Source organism: Micromys minutus (genome assembly GCF_963924665.1).
Source record: "Micromys minutus genome assembly, chromosome: 29".
Taxonomy (NCBI): domain Eukaryota; kingdom Metazoa; phylum Chordata; class Mammalia; order Rodentia; family Muridae; genus Micromys; species Micromys minutus.
In genome coordinates this window covers 24,025,148-24,043,297 of record NC_137964.1, presented here as the reverse complement: position 1 = coordinate 24,043,297, position 18,150 = coordinate 24,025,148, and the positions used below count along the sequence as shown (strand labels likewise).

General features: G+C 46.3%; 2 protein-coding genes across 3 annotated transcripts in view; both read left to right on the top strand.

The window, feature by feature from the left end:
* TMED2 (transmembrane p24 trafficking protein 2) overlaps positions 1-1,788 on the top strand; it is a 9,245-nt gene extending 7,457 nt beyond the window's left edge. For both annotated transcript variants that reach the window (XM_080941418.1, XM_080941417.1), the window contains one exon: positions 454-1,788. In XM_080941418.1, coding sequence (XP_080797544.1) covers positions 454-578 — 125 coding nt within the window. In that variant the 3' untranslated portion in view covers positions 579-1,788. The remainder of the gene's footprint in view (positions 1-453) is intronic.
* Positions 1,789-4,048: 2,260 nt separating this feature from the next.
* Positions 4,049-18,148, top strand: DDX55 (DEAD-box helicase 55). The gene is made up of 14 exons (XM_080941398.1): positions 4,049-4,202; positions 5,682-5,732; positions 5,805-5,891; positions 7,076-7,167; positions 7,281-7,343; positions 8,340-8,489; positions 9,315-9,504; positions 11,280-11,362; positions 12,559-12,690; positions 13,841-13,933; positions 15,012-15,126; positions 15,421-15,589; positions 16,393-16,685; positions 16,963-18,148. The coding sequence occupies exons 1-14, from the start codon at positions 4,095-4,097 to the stop codon at positions 17,137-17,139; spliced, it is 1,803 nt and encodes a 600-aa protein (XP_080797524.1). The 5' UTR covers positions 4,049-4,094; the 3' UTR covers positions 17,140-18,148.
* Positions 18,149-18,150: the final 2 nt, after the last annotated feature.

The window sequence follows — 18,150 nt, the reverse complement described above, 5'->3', positions numbered from 1 at the left end:
TAGATCCCTTACGTTTTTAGAGGTCTATGGTGAGAGAAGGTTGACTTGAGTTTTAACCCTAAAAGTGTGACCTTGGGCAAGTCATTGTTTCTCTTTTCTAAGGCAGGGGTCTTGATACATAGTCTTTTGTTTTTGGGACAAGATTTCTGTGTAGTCCCAGCTGTCCAGCAACTCACTCTGTAGACCAGACTGGTCTCAAACTCATATCCATCTGCCCTTCTTAGTGGTAGGACTAAAGGCGTGTGCCACTGCCACCTGAGTGGCATGGAACAAAGTGACCTTCACTGTAGCGATTTGAATGTAGGAATTACAGGATGGGTCAGCATGCCTGCTTCTCATGGTCACTTTTAAAGCTGTGGGCTTTAGTGGGCGGTGCTCTGTTACAGTGACATGATGACAGTCCTCTGCTGCTTTTTGGGGTTGGTGTTAAAGTCTCTTTATTTTCCTTCACAGTCAACGACAACACAAACAGCAGAGTGGTCCTTTGGTCCTTCTTCGAAGCTCTTGTTCTTGTTGCCATGACATTGGGACAGATCTACTACCTGAAGCGATTTTTTGAAGTCCGGAGGGTTGTTTAAAAGGCCTTTTCCTGTTGATCCCAAATTCATGATTTACTTGTTTACCAAACACCTTGGTCATAATAATGTCATTAGTTTATACATTTTTATTTTCTGAATGTTCATGACTTATATTTCTTTGTGATTAGTAGGTGTTGGGGAAAACCTGTTTAGGAAAGTTAGAGTGAAAATTTGACATTTAATTGGCCTAAAATTCTTACTTGAAAGGAGCCCCATTATACATGTCCTTCCAAGAATTCAGAGGCTGTTAATGCTGTATGGGACTATGGTCTTTATTATGTTTTTACCTTTGGTTTTCATAATAAAATGCAGTTTGTCCAGGAAGTAGCCCACAGCCTGACAATACTTGTTAACTAACTGCATTCTAGTAGTTCCTCTGCTGTGGTTTGTCATCAGAGGCTTACTTTGTTATTACAGCAACAGTGATCTGAATCTTGATCCTTATGGTACCACCTCAGGGTGGAGAGTCTTTGCCGGGGCTTGTTACCAGGGTGGGCACTCACACTTTCTCTCGAGTTTGATTTAAAAACTCATCACAACACTTCCCCTAAAGTTTTATATTGAACCTTAGAACTGAATCACCTCTAATTGAGTTGACACAAGCAGCCAATAACTTAGCCGTCTGTTAAATCCAGCTTCCTAGGTGTCGGAACAGGACTGCTGTCCCTGTGTGCTGCGTAGTCTGTCCATTGTGGGCACTTAGGAAGATCAAATTCCTCACGTGGAAGCCTGCACTTCTCAAGCCAAAGGGTTAAGCCTCTGGGATGGCTTGCAGTGATAGGCAGCCACTGTTGTCTTTTTAGTCAGTGGCCTTTGGGCCCTGGTCTTCAGTGTCAGCACTAGGGTTTATTTGTCTTCTGGGGTCTTTCTTTTTTTGGCACATGTCAGTTTTGTTACATGAAATGAAGAGACTGTCTCTCTGATGATGGGTTTAATGAAAGGCGCTCTGCTTTGGGTTTGGGTGGTCCAGGATTATGTGGTGACTGATGTCTGTTAGTTACCTGGATATTTTATTTTTATTTTTGGATCTTGCAAGGGGAAAACTACAGGTAACAAGTTTTATAAATTTAATTTAAATTTGTTACAGGTTTTCATGTTCAGGACAAATAATTTTTCAACCTCCAATGATATCCTTGCAACAGTTTGTTGTTAAGGTGACTATCACCATAGGGCAGCTGTTGCATGCCAATTTTTTTTGTGTGTGTGTGTGTGAAAACACTTCAGAATTGAATTAAAAAATGTAAATTTCAAATTGGTTGTGTATCTAATATGCCCCAGGTTCAGTAAATAAACAATTCTTTTTAAAAACAGTATTTTGTGTTTTATATTAATGCTGGTTAAAAAATTTTTTTTGTTAAATACTTATTTCTTGGACTGGAGAGATGGCTCAACACTTAAGAGCAGTGCTCTTCCAGAGGTCCTGAGTTCAAATTCTAGCACCCACATGGTGGCTCACAACCATCTGTAATGGGATCTGATGCCCTCTTCTGGTGTGTCTGAAGACAGCTACAGTGTACTCATGTAATAAATAAATCTTTTAAAAATACCTTATTTATTCAAATGGATATGCCCCCTTTACGAACAGCTATGTATTTTCCAAGGGTTGTGAACAAGAATACCATTTTAAGTTAGGTGTGGTGTAAGCCTTTAAATCCAGCACTTGGAAAGCAGATGCAGATTGATCTCTTGAGTTTGAGGCCAGTCTGGCTTATGTAGTGACAATTTTGGAGTTTTGGTTTCTTTGCAAAACAAATAGTGTAAGAATATTTGTTTTTATCCCAGGTGTGGGGTATGGGGGCACTTCACATTGTCCAGAGCAGCTGACTGATTTGCTTGGGGCTCCAGCAGGGACATGATTTTGACAGATGCGGATATCTGGAGACTTTTCAGTAGTGTATAATAAATGCTTGGGCCCCAGAGTTGGTTGTGGGTTGTTTGTTGTGGTTTTTTTATATACAAAGAAGAAATAAAATATGTTGATGGTGAAGAGCAAACTTGCTCCAAGTAATGACACCTCTGATAAGTAGGAAGTAATATAATAATGTCATCCGCATTCTGACCCTGACTTCATTCAGGGATCGCTCCTTTTTTTTTTTCCTTCTAATCTCTTATCCAGTATTAGAGGGTTGAAGAAAGAAAAACTCCTGAAGTAGCAAAAAGACAACTGTAGGTCTACATACGTCCAGGACAGCCAGGGCTTTTGAGAACCTGCCTCAAAAGACAAGTTGAGGTCTGGAGAGATGGCTCAGTGGTTAAGAGCACTAACTGCTCTTCCAAAAGTCTTGAGTTCAAATCCCGGCAACCACATGGTGGCTTACAACCATCTATATCCCAGGCTGGCCTCCTGCCTCTGCCTCCTTCAGCAAATCCTACCAGCATGTGCTACCACAACCCACTAACCAAAAAAACAAAAAACAAAACAAAACAAAAAAAAAAAAAAACCAGAACACCAAAACCAAAAGAAGTTACATTTAAGGCCTTTGGGGGCGGAGGAAGTCCACATTTGAATTATTTTTACTTTATCAGGTAGTTTGTGGATGTGGGGAAATAGGCTGATGGGAGATGGAATCGCCCAAGGACAGAAAGGTGGAACCAAGTCTGATAATCACCAAACTGATAATAAGCCTGGCAGGTCAGTTATCAAGTATTGTGTCCTTAAAACCTGGCCTGCTGCCTAGCTATGTACATGGCATGTCCTATTTACGTCTCAGCTGCCATTACCTTTCTTGTGTACAAGTATTAAATAAACAGACTTGGAAAGGATTACAAGTTAATCAAAATAGTAAACAGACTGAAAAGAATCATCCCCGTGACTGCCTGTAGCCTTTACCAGGTTGTCCTCAGATTTCCTCAACTTTATCCGAGTTGAGGAAACTCTTAAAAAGCTCATTCAAAAGATGCAATGAGGGCTTAGTGTTGTCACAAATTTGGTATGTATATACACGCGGAAAACAAAACGAACACTCCGATCTCCCGCACCCCACCCCCACCCCCAGTTGTCGGTTTGCTCTTGAGAGTGTGAACCTACTAAATGCACACGCTAAAAGTCCGTTGGGGTAAAGTAAGTAGGCGTTTTGCTTTTTAAGCAGTGGTCACTGAGAAGGTGTCGTGGAGAAAGCCTTGAACAGCTGGCGGCATGTCAGCAGGTGAGCGGTCATAGTTTGCTCAAAGCTAGGCTGGCCAAGTGACTGAGAGGTTGTTTTCGTCTGGCGCCCTCGTTTAGCCGCGACGTTCTGAGAGTTCTGCATTTTCTATGCGCACCGGCGGTAAAAACCCATCTTTGCCTTTGCTGGGGTCCCGGGCGTGGCTGCTCCGGTCTATTCCAGCGCCCTTCCGCCTTCTGTGGGACTGCGGTTCTCCACTTCCAGGCGCCTTCAGCCCGCCCTCGGAATGTTGTCGCTGTGGTACGGTTTTCCGTCCGGCGAAGGACCAACCGGAAGCGGAAGTTCTTTCTGTGGGTGCTCCCGTGGCATTCCGGGCGGCTGAGACAGCGGAGAGGGAGACCCGCGACGCGCCATGGAACACGTGACGGAGGGTTCCTGGGAGTCGCTGCAGGTGCCGCTGCATCCTCGGGTGCTCGGAGCACTGCGCGAGTTGGGCTTCCTGCACATGACGCCGGTGCAGGTATCGGTCCTGCGGGGAAGCGAGGCTGAGCGGTCAGCCGCTCCAGATCAGTCGTGGGGATTAGGGAGAGAGCACCTTCGGGGCTGTGCTACGTTTTCAGAACCTCAGATTTGGCAGTGCCAGGGGAGTTCACGATATCCCCTCCCGGGGAGCGGGAGGGGAGGATGTCTCAGCTCTTCCTGCTCACTCTAGCTGAGACTTCGGACAGTGGCTCATTCTATGCCCTTTCCATCTGAGAAATGATGACAACCACTTCTTTCATAGCATTGTGGAGATTAAATAGGTCCAGGTGGGTGCCCACTGACCGCTACGTGTTATGATGTGGGGGTAGAGTCTCTCTGGCCCAATATATAAAAAACAAGCAAAAACCTCAAACCATTTATTTAGGACCTGGTATGTATCCAGGTCTCATCTAGGCTGTAGGAACTTAGCATACTTGGTACCTACTCATAGGCTTCATTTACTAGGGCAGATGTTAGAGAAAGAACCATAGGAACGAAATTATTTAGCTCTTGCTGGCCGTTATGAAGAAACTGACACAGACTGGTGTGGTGGATAGTGAAGGAGCTGGCCTCTGGGGGAATTGTCATTCCGAGGTCTGGAGGATCAGGAGGGCCTTTGGGGTGATGGGGAAGCCAATTGCCACAGAGAGAAATACCAGTGCAAATGCGCCGGGACTGGTGGTAAATCTAATGCTTCTAGAGGCTGGAGAGATGGTTCAAGGTTGAGAGCACTTGGCTGCTCTTGTAGAGGACCAGGGTTGAATTCCCAGCACTCACATTGATGCTTCACTACTGCATATAACTCCCAATTCTTGAAAAGCCAACATTTAACTGGCCTTCTTGCCTTCCTTAATGTATGTAATGTACAAAGGGACTAGGAGGTACATGCACACAAATAAAAATAAGTTAAAAAATGAAAAAAACCAAACATCAGTGCTTCTAGCTCCTTCCCAGTTCAAGGAGGAACAAAGCGAGTATCAGGACTTGAATCAGGGTTATTGTTTGTTGGTTGTTTTTTAGGCAGGTTTTCACTACTGTGCTCTGGCTGACCTTTAACTCACAGAGCTCTCTGCCTGCCCCTGCCTCCTGAATGCTGGAATTAAAGGCACCACACCTGACTACAACATTTAATTCAACCTTTTGTGGTGGCTGGTTTATTCGGGATTCCCTTGGGGTGTGGTCCATTGGGACTTTTTTTTTTTTTTTTTTTTTTAAGAGATTTATTTATGTATGTGAGTACCCTGTAGCTGTCTTCAGTCACACCAGAAGAGGGCATCAGATCCCATTGCAGATGGTTGTGAGCCACCATGGGATTTGAACTCGGGTCCTCAGGAAGAGTAGTAGGTGCTCTTAACCACTGAACCATTTCTCCAGCCCTCATTGGGACTTTAGTAACCTGTTGCATTTCTAGGCCTTGTGTTTCCTGATGTTTAGTTGTGGTAGTATTTAACCAGTCCTTTGTAATCTCTCCCTGCAGTCTGCCACCATCCCTCTGTTCATGAAGAACAAAGATGTCGCTGCAGAGGCTGTGAGTATCTCCTGCATCAGTGTCTAGTTCTTGATAACTGGAAAGCAAGTCAAAAGCTTTCTCCTTTTGCAGGTCACCGGCAGTGGGAAAACCCTGGCTTTTGTCATTCCCATTCTGGAGATTCTTCTGAGAAGGGAGGAGAAGTTAAAGAAGAACCAGGTGAGGTGGGCTAGCTGGTTGTCATAGAGATAGGAGGGGTCAGGCCTGAGGAAGAAGCTGGACAGACTTCAGTCCAGCCCTGTTTGGTATCTGAGAAGTCTGGTTTTGAATTTGCCTGCTTGTTGTACTGCAGTCAATGCTGAGGTGCTCTCATGACACTGGGCTGCTTTCTCAGTCACCTGTGGATATGGGTAGAAATACCATTTTTGCTTTCATACTTTAAGCAGGTAGCCTTGGGAATGATTTGTTTATTCCACCCCACTCCCCCAACCCTGGACCTTGTGCTGATTAGGAAAGTGCTCTACCATTGAGCTAAATCCCTAACCCCTAATTTTTGTGGCTTTTGTTGGTGATTTTGTTGTTTAACATGCCCTCAGTGGGGGTTAAAGAGGTGGCTCAGTGAATAAAAGCACTTGTTGCTTTTGTAAAGACTTGGATTTGGTTCCTAGATCTAAGTGGGGGCTTACAACCTGCTATAGTAGGGAATCTGGCGCCCTCTTCTGGCCTTGGATGCATAGCATATATGTCTATGCTCGCAGACAAAATACTCACGCACATAAATAGAAGTATATAAAATTTTCTTTTAAAAAAGTCTCCGGCAAATGCCTGAGACTTCAGAGGTTATCTCATTCAAATAGCCAAGTAACTAAATACCTCTGGTACAGTGATGTGCTGTCTGGTATGACAGTATGACATGACATACAGAGAAAATCTGGGTCTGGTGTCTGTTCCTTCAGGCTTGAACAGAGGACAGCAGGTTTCGTTTGTCACCCACACCTTGGTTGATTTAAATTAAAAATTATTTTATTATGTGTATGGGTGTTTTGCCTGCATGTATGTCTGTGCACCTGGTGCCTGCAGAGGCCATCTGATCCTCTGGAACTAGAGACATTGATGGTTGTGACAGCCATGTGAGTGTTGGGAATTGAACCTGGATCCTTTGGAAGAGTGGTCAGTGCTCTTAACCTCTGAGCTATCTGCGTGGCCCTGTGTTCATGACTAGTTTATTTTGTGATACTGGGCCTTGTTCATGGTAGGCAGGTGCTCTACCCTTCAAAGCCCTTGATTTGCTGAGACTGTTGAAAGAGATTTCAGAAACTGCCAGAGGATGGAGGTACAGTCTAATGCGATCCACCCTGGGGCTTACGTGCTACTGACCCTGGGGTCTCTCCTCCCTTGGGCAGGTAGGAGCCATCGTCATTACCCCCACTCGGGAGCTGGCCATTCAGATTGATGAGGTCCTGTCACACTTCACGAAGCACTTCCCGCAGTTCAGGTGATTGGTCCAGGGCCCTGGAGACAGCACTTGGGGTGCTGGATGCTGGGAATCCTTACTAGCCTACATTGTTATCTTGCCAGACTTGCTCTATGTCTCATTTCTTGCTTCAGCCAGATTTTGTGGATTGGAGGCCGAAACCCTGGAGAAGATGTGGAGAGGTTCAAGCAGCATGGGTGAGCCTGCACGTCCTGCTCCTTTCCCCGTGCTCTTGCCCTCAGCTGTGCTGGACCTTAGGCTCAGAGGCAGTGCCCTTGGGGACCCTCAGAGGGCATTTGCTCCCTGCTCACCTCCTGGTTCCCTTGGCTCTCTGGACACTAAATAGGCTGCATAGGCCCGGGTTGCCGTGGGAGTCGGGGCAGGTGTGTCAACAACCTGGCTGCAAACACGTGGTGCCCCAAGTACTCATGTGTGCTGAGCCTTGCCTGGCAAGTCCCGCTGCTGGTGCTCACCAGCTTGTGACTAGCTTAGAGGGTAGAATCCCAGGTATACATGTGTCTTCAGATTTGTTTAAATTGTTGCTTGTGGTCTACATTGTCCAAAAACATGTTATAGGCAGCCATTGTGCAGGCACACATTAGACCCTCAGTCCGCTGGTCTAGCTCCCACTCCTCCCTTCCTCTTCCTTTTCTTCCCTTCCCTTTTCTTCCCTCCCTTTCCTTCCTTCCTGTTCTCCTCTCCCTTCTTTCCTCTTGCTCCTTCCCTATTTCTTGTAGGGAGCTGGGATTTGAACCCTGGTCCTTGTGCATACTAGACAAGTGTATGGCACTGAGTTACCCTTGCCCCAGTCTACTTCCCTCTTGTAGTGGTGTTCCTTGATGTGGTATGCAGCAGCTTCAGGTCAGAGGTCACCCTGAGTCATGTGGGCCATGCAGTGTTGTGTTACGGTTTCTCTGCTGAGGAGAGTAATAACAGAGATGGTGTAGGGTAGGAATAAATGTGCAGCTGTGTGCCAGCAGTATGCCTACACCACAGGTGGTCACCGTGGCCTGTGGGATCCTGGCCTGTAATCACGTTCTTCTCTCTCCTAGCCCTAGCTGTTCCTACCCTGCAACCATCATTCTCCCGGGGATTTAGATGGTTTTTCGGGGTGGGTCTTGGTATGTTAGTAACTGTTATCCATGTTTCTGAGATCCAGAGCGCCCTGGTAAACAGGAACTTTCTTTCTAAAGCGGGAACATCATTGTGGCGACCCCAGGCCGCCTGGAGGACATGTTCCGGAGGAAGGCTGAGGGTCTGGACCTGGCCAGTTGTGTGAAGAGCTTGGATGTCCTGGTGCTGGATGAGGCAGACAGACTTCTCGACATGGGCTTTGAGGCAAGGTATTATTAGAATGTGAACTAACTCTAATAGAATTAGAGGTGGGTGAGCCTGGTAGAGGCAGGCCGTCCGCATTGCCTCACACCCAGGACTTTTGTTATTCTTCATTAGCATTTCAGACCTCAGATCTCTTGACCCTTCTGGTTGTACCATATGGCTTAGTTCCAGTTCTTTTATTTTTAAAAATTGAATTCGTGTATTTGTATTAAAGTTTGAGGTAAAGTCTCATTTTGTAGCCCAGGCTGGCTTTGAACTCTGGATCTTCCTACCTCTGACTTTATGAGTTTAGCTATGGGCCACTATACCTAGCTGGCTCCAATTTTTCTGTTTTTGATTTTCTGAAACTGTATTTTCCATCCCAGCTTTTCTAATTTGTTTATGTTGTTCAGTAAACAGTTTTTAGGTATGATTCTCATATGTCATATAGTTCATATTTATTATATGCTTACATTGGAGACATGTTGACGGTATAAAGGAGGAACAGGAATTATAATTTATTTCCCAGTGGTATGGCCCTTAAATGTCCTGGTGACCTAAATCCTCTCTCACTGTCTTTTCCTCACGGAGCTGGTTTACAGCACCACCAAGCCCAGCACCTCTTCAATGTGTGGCCATCACTGAATGATGTCCCTAGCCACCTCATCTTGTAATTTTTGATTCGTTTTTATACAAGATCTTACTCTGTAGCCTTGGCTATCCTAGAACTTAACTACGTAGCCTAGGTTGGCTTTGGACTCTGCAGTCCTCTTGCCTCAGCCTCCCTCCCTCTGCACCTAGCTCCTCTGCTTTTTAAACCACATCTAAATACACATGCATTCCATTTCCAGCATAAACACAATCCTCGAGTTTTTGCCAAAGCAGAGGAGAACAGGCCTTTTCTCGGCCACACAGACACAGGAAGTGGAGAACTTGGTGCGAGCAGGCCTCCGAAACCCTGTCCGAATCTCTGTGAAAGAGAAGGGTGTGGCAGCCAGCAGCACCCAGAAGACCCCGTCCCGTCTGGAGAACCACTATATGGTGAGCACAGGGCCTGCTGCCATGTCCTGCCGTGAGGCAGCGATGGTGGGTGCTGGGGGTGCCCTACGACTCACTGGGAAAGTACATGTATGCGTGTGTCCTCAGCAACTTTAAAATGCATTCGGAGACAGCTAAGATAAGTGGCCAAATAAAAAACGATTCTGCTTGTTATATGAATGGCTAAGTTAGTAGAAACATAAATGTATTTTTATTTTTTGGTGTCATAAAAATGGGTCTCTCTGTTATGTAGCTCTAACTGTCTTGGAACTCTCTGTGGAGAACAGGCTGGCCTCAAGCTCATAGAAATCCTCTTGCCTCTGTCTCAAGAGTTAAATCTCTAGGATTAAAGATGTGCCCCCCCATGCCCAGCATAAATGTATTTTAAAAATTAAATTGTATTAATTTGTGTGTCTGGCAGTCAGAGGAGAGTTGAGAGCCTGTTCCCCTCAGGTTGCTGGCCTGATGGTGCACCTTTACCTGCCTAGCATCCTTGCTGGCCCGTGCACGCAGAAATGCATATTAAACACCATGCCCCTGAAGCTCCTGTTCTGAGTGATCACACTCATGTGTGTGTGTGTGTGCAAGCTCGTGTATTCTTCTGGAAGAGTAGCTAGTGCTCTTAACCACTGAGCCATCACTCCAGTCCAGAAGAACTTTTGAAAAGTTAATTTATTGTCTGGGAGTGGTGGTTTACACTTTTATTTGCAGAAATCAGAAAGCTTTTCTCTGAGTTAAAAGCCATCCTGGTCTATGTAGCAGGTTCCAGGACAACCAGGGCTACATAGAGAGTCCAAGTCTAAAATTTTTTTTTAATTTTTAATTTTTTTTTTGAGACACTATGTATTTGAGAATGGCCTTGAACTCCTTGTCCTCGGTTTCCCTCTCAAATCCTGGGATTACAGTCCTGAGCTCCCATGCCCTATGAGATAAAGGTTTAACCTACAGTGTGAGCTTTGCTAAAATCTGAGGAAACCCATTTACCAGGACTGAATGTTTCTGGTTAGGTTCTGGACAGGGCATTTACTGGGAGGGGATGGAGCCTGTCTCCAGCAGCCCTTCAGGACGTCAGGAATGCTCATTTCTGGAAACCTGTACTTGCCTCAGTGTGGCACTTTGGGGATCTGGCCCTGGAGTCAAGCTTGGAGGCAATGAGGCTCTTGGTTTTTCTCAGACCCACCGACACCTTGGCTGGCCCGGCCTCGCTGTGTGCTGGCTCCAGGGAAGACTTGCCTTATATGGCTGTGCGCTCAGTTACACAACTTAAACTGAGCACTAGCAGGAGCATGTGATCCAGCTTCTCTGAGCCGGGCAGGCAGACAGATGTCATCTCTAAAGTCTGTCTTGTTCAGGAGGAGATAGAGGTCCTCAGACTTTCAGGGTGACTTTCAGACTTGCCAGTGAAATGGCTCAGTGGGTGAACAACCTGTGTCAATGTGGGCACAACATGGCCGTCAGAGAGCCGACTCCCGCCAGCTGCCCTCCAGCCTCTGTTCATGTGTGTCCTCCCAATAAGTCAGCATCACCAAACAGACAAATGAAGGCTATGCTGGCTGGGCTGGTGTGCGCTTGTGATCCTCGCCCTCAGGTGGTAGAGACAGGACCAGGACCAAGGCCAACCTTTGCTACAAGAGTTGAGACCAGTTTGGGTTGTGTGAGCGGCCGTGTCACCAGAGAGGGGATGAGGGTTTGGGGGCTAGGGTGGGGAGGCTGAATCTGAAACCCATTATGGGGATTACTTTATTTTTACATATATATGATGTCCTGCCCCCATGTAGATATGTAAGGCAGATGAGAAATTCAACCAGCTGGTCCATTTCCTTCGGAGCCGTCAGCAGGAAAAGCACCTGGTCTTCTTCAGGTATTCTCCAGGCTGTGGCTGGGAGTTCGCGCACAGTGTGCCGGGAGGTTCTTGGCTGTGTGAAGCTGACAAACCCAGCCTCTTCGGCCCACACTGCATCCTGTAGCTCACACTGCAGAGATGTCCATACCTCCATCCTCCCTCCCCTTCACATCTGAGAGGGGTGGGGTCTCCCCTGGGTAACCCCCACCCCAGCACATCACATCTGAGCAAGATTAGCCGCATCCTCTCCCACTGAAGCTAGACAAAGCAAATCTCTGCTCCATATGTGCCGGGGCTTCAGTCCAGCCCACGCATGCTCTTTGGGTGTTGGCTCATTCTCTGAGAGCTCCCAGGGCTCCAGGTTAGAAGACACGATTGGTCTTCCTGTGGGGTTCCTATCCCCTGTAGGGCCTTCAGTCTTTCCCCAAACTCTTCCATAAGTGTTCCCGGTCTCCGTACAAATGTTTGGCTGTGGGTATGTGCATCTGTTTCAGTCAGCTGCTGGGGAAAGCCTCTCAGAGAACAGTTTTGCTAAGCTCCTGTTTGCAAGCATAACAGTATCATTAATACTAATATTGTCAGGGATTGGTGCTTGCCCATGGGATGGGTCTCAAGTTGTGCCACTTATTGGTTGGCTATTCCTTCTGTCTCTGCTCCATCATTGTCCCTGCATTTCTTTAAGACAGAACAAAATGTAGGATGAAAGTTTTATGGGTGGGTTAGTGTCCTTATCCCTCCACTGGGGTACCTGCTTGGCTACAGAAGGTGGTCTCTTCAGATTCCATGTCCTCACCATTAGGCATCTCAGCTAAGGTCACCCACATTGAGTCCTGGGAACCTCCTTTATCCTAGGTCTCTGGGGCTTTCTAGAGATTCTTCACCCCCAACCCCAGCAGATGCAGATTTCTATTTATGGGCTTTTTTTTTTTTTTTTTAATAATTGATTTACCTGCATGTATGTCTGTGTGAGTGTCAGGTCCCTGGAACCAGAGTTAGAAATAGTTGTGAGCTGCCATTTGGGTGCTGGGAATTGAACCCGGTCCTCAGGAAGAGCAGCCAGTGCTCTTAATCTCTGAGCCATCTCTCTAGGCAAGGCCTCCTCATCAGCAAGTTTGCACACACTGTCCCAAGAGGGTCCTGATCTGCCCCTCTCTGCATCCTTCTCCAATTTTGGGACCCAGGTGGCTGGTGACTGAGTGTTCTCTCTCACACAGCACGTGCGCATGTGTGGAATACTATGGAAAGGCCCTGGAGGCGCTGGTGAAGAAAGTGAAGATCCTGTGTATCCATGGGAAGATGAAGTACAAACGCAATAAGATCTTCATGGAGTTCCGCAAGCTGCAGAGGTGAGCCGGGGTCGCTGTCCTTGCTGGCAGCAGGTGGACTGATGGACTGGCTACTCAGGTCCCACACTCACCCCTTTCCCTCTGCCCTCCTAGAGAAAGTAGTTCCAAGTTTGGAAGATGCCTCACTGTATACTGAGCCTGGGTCACTTGCTAAGTTACTGGATCGCCCTGCTCCATCGCAGGCCTGTGCAGTCAGGAAGCCCAAGTGTGTTCACTGCTGTATCCAGGCCCCAGCATAGTGCAGCTTTCCAGCTACTTGCTCCTGAGTAAATAAGAATAGAGATAGTCCCTGTAGGCTGTAGGGTGCTAGCGATACAGAGAGAACTTGGGGTGTCCTGATGAACATAGCTGTTTGTTTTTCCTAAGCATTGCATGGCTCCAAGCAGCTGCAGGGCACAGTGTTATCTCCAAGTCACAGGGTGAAGATGGTTCTTGTTCTCAAGTAGCTGCTGAGGGCTCTGGCCTTCCACAGTTTAATGTACTGAGTGGAAACTCATAAATTAATTTTTAAAAAATATTTATTTATTTTATATATATGAGTACACTATTGCTGTCTTCAGACACACCAGAACAGGGCATCAGAATCCATTACAGATGCTTATGAGCCACTATGTGGTTGCTGGGAATTGAACTCAGGACCTCAGGAAGAGCAGTCAGTGCTCTTAACCACTGAGCCATCTCTCCAGTCCAAATTAAAATAATTTAAAACCAGGTGTGACCATACGTGTGTATAACCCAGCACTTGGTAAGTTAAGACAGAAATACAAATTCAAGGATACCATACACTATAGATGATGCAGGGACCTTGTCTCAAGGTGCCTTTGGAGCCCAGAAGAGGACATGAGATCCCCAGAATCTCATGCCGTTAGTTACTGGTGGTTGTGAGCTGCCTGTGATTGGGTGCTGAGTCCTCTGAAAGAGCAGTATGTGCTCTGAACTACAGAGCCATCTCTCTGGCCTCCTCCACTCCCCACTTTTGATGGCAGTTTATGAAGCTTGGGAAGGTTGGAGGAAGAAGAAAAAAAATCAAAATAATATTACATTAAAAAAAGTAGTGGTTTGTGAGAAACTCTGGAGCCCTGTGCTGCTTCACTGGGGTGTCCTGCAGGTCACGGGATGGGCTTGCTCACAGTGCTGCTCTCTCTCCCAGTGGGATCTTGGTGTGCACTGACGTCATGGCCCGGGGAATCGACATTCCCGAAGTGAACTGGGTTTTGCAGTATGACCCTCCCAGCAATGCCAGGTATGCAGGGTGCTGTTCCTGTCTGGGGATTGGACGAGCAGATGGGAATCTGGAGGAAGTGCACGCAGTGGCATTTCTAACATTTTAAAACAATTGTTTGTTTTGGATAAGAGTCTCATGTAGCTAGCAATTACCTCAAACTTCTGACAGGCTGCCTTCATTTCTTGAGTGTTGGGGTTACAGGCGTGAACTGCCACGTCTGGATTAAATTTTGAAATCCAAGCGCTCTATCACCTGGATTAAATTGCAGAAGTAGGCAAATGGCTTAATAGCTTTTAATGTATTAATTAATAGTGATGTGTTATAGTAATCAGACAGATGTGGTGGCTCCTACTTTTAATCCTGGTATTCGTGGAGCTGAACTTAGGATGGTATTCATGAGTTCAGTAGTCTGGGCTGCTGAGTTGCAAAAGTTGCTGTTTGCAAAAGGGTGTATGTAGAGGGTGTTAAACACTGAAGAAAATTCTACTGCTGAAAGTTCTTGCAGAAGTGCAAAGTATAAAATATTGAAAAGAACAACTGCTTACTCTCAAGAAAACTGCGTATCTCCCTCACACACTTGTTATTTTGGTTATTCAAGGCAGAGTTTCTCTGTGTAGTCCAGTTGTCCTGGAACTCTGGGACCTGGCTGCCTTTCTCTGTATGTAGACCAGGCTGCCTCTGCCTCAGCAGTGCTAGGATTAAAGGCGAGAGCCACTGTGCTTGGTTTTCCTCACTTTTAAATGTCAAAGTTACATTTAACTCACACTTTTTTTCTGATGTCTAATATTGCAGGGCACTTTTCCTTGATGCCTTTCATTGCTTCTCAGTTTTCCCGATGTGGCCCTTCTGTGTGGCCTGAGGGGCCCAGCTTTGGTCAGGTGTCCTTAGGGCCACTAGACTTCTAGTCCCTTACAGTCCTGTCTGCAGTGTCTGTTTTTTTGCAGCTCTTCCATGCTCACTGACTTGTGGTCACATGAGCCCTGAGCTGTGGGGCCTGGTGGCTCTGTGTAGCATTCTATAGCACCATACCCGCTTGGCTGGAGCCTGGTTCTGCTCACTGCCACTCCTGGGGTACTGCCCCACCCTGTCCCCCCAGTGCCTTCGTTCATCGATGTGGACGCACAGCCCGAATTGGCCATGGTGGCAGTGCTCTGGTGTTCCTGCTACCCATGGAGGAGGCGTACATCAACTTCTTGGCAATCAACCAGAAAGTAAGCAGCACGTTGGCCTGGTAGATGGTGGTCAGAATCGGGGGGGGGGGGGGGCACTGATTTATTTGGGCTGGATGGGGGAGGTATCAGCCATGACTTGGGAACACCTTATTGGTTAGAATTTTTATGTGCATTGAAACAAAAAATCCTAAAGTCCTTTTTGACTAAAAAATGTTCTTGGGCTATATTTGGACCCCTGGCTTTGGTGCACTGTGCTGTCCTTGGTTTATTAGATCTGGGGGTCACTAGGGTTGGAGAGACTGCAGGGATGCTGAGATGATGGTCTCTGTTTAGTGCCCCCTGCAGGAGATGAGCCTCCAGAGAAACACCGTAGACCTTCTGCCAAAGCTCCGGGCCATGGCCCTGGCTGACAGAGCTGTGTTTGAGAAGGGCATGAAAGCCTTTGTGTCCTTTGTGCAGGCCTATGCGAAGCATGAGTGCAGCCTCATCTTCAGGTTGAAGGGTAAGCCTGGGCTTCGCTTTCTCCATCATGGGCTTTTTTTGAGACGGTCTTTCTGTAGCCTTGACTAGTTCCTGCTGTATAGACCAGGCTGACCTGTCTTTGAGAGCTCTTCACCTCTGCCTACCAAGTACTGGTATCAAAGCTATGTGACGCTGTGCCTGGCATAGTCATGTTTCTTCTTAATTCTTGAGTCTTTGGGTGTCATGGTTACATTGTCTTAATGAAACACATGGCATGTTAGGGTTAGTGTTCTCTGAACCTTTCAAAGGAAATCCTAAACAAAAAGTAAGAAAGAAAAAGGAAAAAGAATTGGGCTCTGAGTAGATGTAAAATAAACTGTCATTTCCACCTTGGGGAAAAATGTTGCTTAAAGAATTCTAATTAGGGCTGGAGAGATGGCTCAGTGGTCAAGAACACTGACTGCTCTTCCAGGGGTCAAAAGTTCAATTCCCAGCAATCGCACAATCATCTGAAGTGGGATCTGATACACTCTTCTGGTGTGTCTGAAGAGAGCCAACAATGTACTCACGTTTATAAAATAAATGAGTAAATATTTTTAAAAATTCTAAATGCTTTTGGGGGCTGAGGGGTAGGTTAGAGATGGTTTTTCTGTGTAGCCTTTTTTGTCCTGGAGCTCACTCTGTAGACCAAGCTGAACTTGATCCCAGAGATATTCCTGCTTCTGCCTGTGCTGGGATTAAAGGCGTGTGCCACCACTGCCCAGCTTATTACATCATTAAAGTAGGAAGTCACCGCCTGTGGCTGTGGTGTCTTCCAGTGCTGACTGAGTTCTTTTCTGTTAGATCTCGACTTTGCCGGGCTTGCTCGAGGCTTTGCCCTGCTGAGGATGCCCAGGATGCCGGAGCTGAGGGGGAAGCAGTTTCCAGACTTTGTACCAGTGGACATCGACACTGACACAATTCCATTTAAAGATAAAGTCAGAGAAAAACAGAGGCAGAAACTCTTGGAGCAAAAAAGAAAAGAGAGGACAGAAAATGAAGGGAGAAGAAAATTCATCAAAAATAAAGCTTGGTCAAAGCAGAAGGCCAAAAAGGAAAGGAAGAAGAAGATGAACGCGAAAAGGAAAAAGGATGAGGTAATGTGTGTTGTTCTTTATTCTTTAAACCCTGTCTTCTGACACTGCACTAGGAAGACATTAACGTGTCAGAACAGCAAGGTTGCTTAGGCTGGCACACCAGGATTAGGGCCAGCCTGAGCTACGTAGGCACCTGTCTTAGCATCCTCTATCCCCCATTCAATTTGGGGCCATGGTTAGGGCTGCTGTGTTAGCTGACGAGAGCTCGTAGGCCATAACAGGAGCTGCTGCGCTCTAGACCCGAAGCTGACACTCATGTTGCTTCTTCTGCACACAGGGTTCTGATATCGAAGATGAGGACATGGAGGAACTCCTTAATGATACAAGGCTCTTGAAAAAATTTAAAAAAGGTAAAATCACAGAGGAAGAATTTGAGAAGGGGCTGTTGACAAGTGCCAAAAGGACAGTCCAGCTGACAGATTTACGTGTCTCAGACTCAGAAGAGGACAGTTGACCTCAGAACTAATTTTGCCCCAAAATAAAGGAAATTTCTGCAATTTTGCCTTAAAATAAGAGGAATTTCTGCCTTTTTGCCCCACAATTGGGGAATTTCTGCCTTTTTGCCCTAAAATAAGGGTAATTTCTGCCTTTTTGGCCTCAGGAGAAGGTCACCTCACTGGCTCCACATTCCTACCCTTGCTGGAAAGCTGTTTAGACTGGGAGAAACCGAAGGACTGCACAGGAATCACATGATCCTGCCAGAATCTCACAGAAGTGTTTAGCTATTTGAGTGTAAATAACAGTATTTATTTTGATTAATTGTGCTCTTTCTGGGGTGGTTTTTGTGCTTATTACAGACTTAAAATATGTATTCTTTTTCAATTCCCACTCCCTTACTTTAAGACAGATAATTAAGTGTACTTGATTTTAGGCCCTGTAAAAAGAGTCACTTGACATCCCCAAATTTTGCACTACCTTTGCAGCCCTACCAAGAACACGCACAGAGCAGAGGTGACTGTGTGCAGAGGGTTTTTTTTCCCCCTTTTCACTGCAACAGGGAGTACACTACTGTAGTGGTTTGCATATGCTTGGACCATGGAAAGTGGCACTATTAGATGGCTATGTAGGAAGTATTATGGTGTAGACAGGCTTTGAGGTCTCCTAGGCTCAAGCTCCCCCCACTGTGTGGAGGAAAGCCTCCTGGCCAATTTTTGGATCAAGATGTAGAATTCTGAGCTTCTCTAGCTCCACATCTGCCATGCCTTTCACAATGATAATAATGAACTAAACCTCTGGAACTATTAGCCAGCCCCAATTAAATGTTTGTTTGCCTTCATAAGAGTTGCCTGTCTTAGTGTCTCTATGCAGGAATGAAGCCCAAATTAAGACAACTATGTAGTTCGATTTCAGAATGATCCTCCTGCTTTAGCCTCACAAGTTCTGGAGTCACAGGCTCTGGAGTCACAGGCTGGTGTCACTATACCCAGGTTGGGTTGAGAACATTTTAGAACGGGCTCTGGTGTTG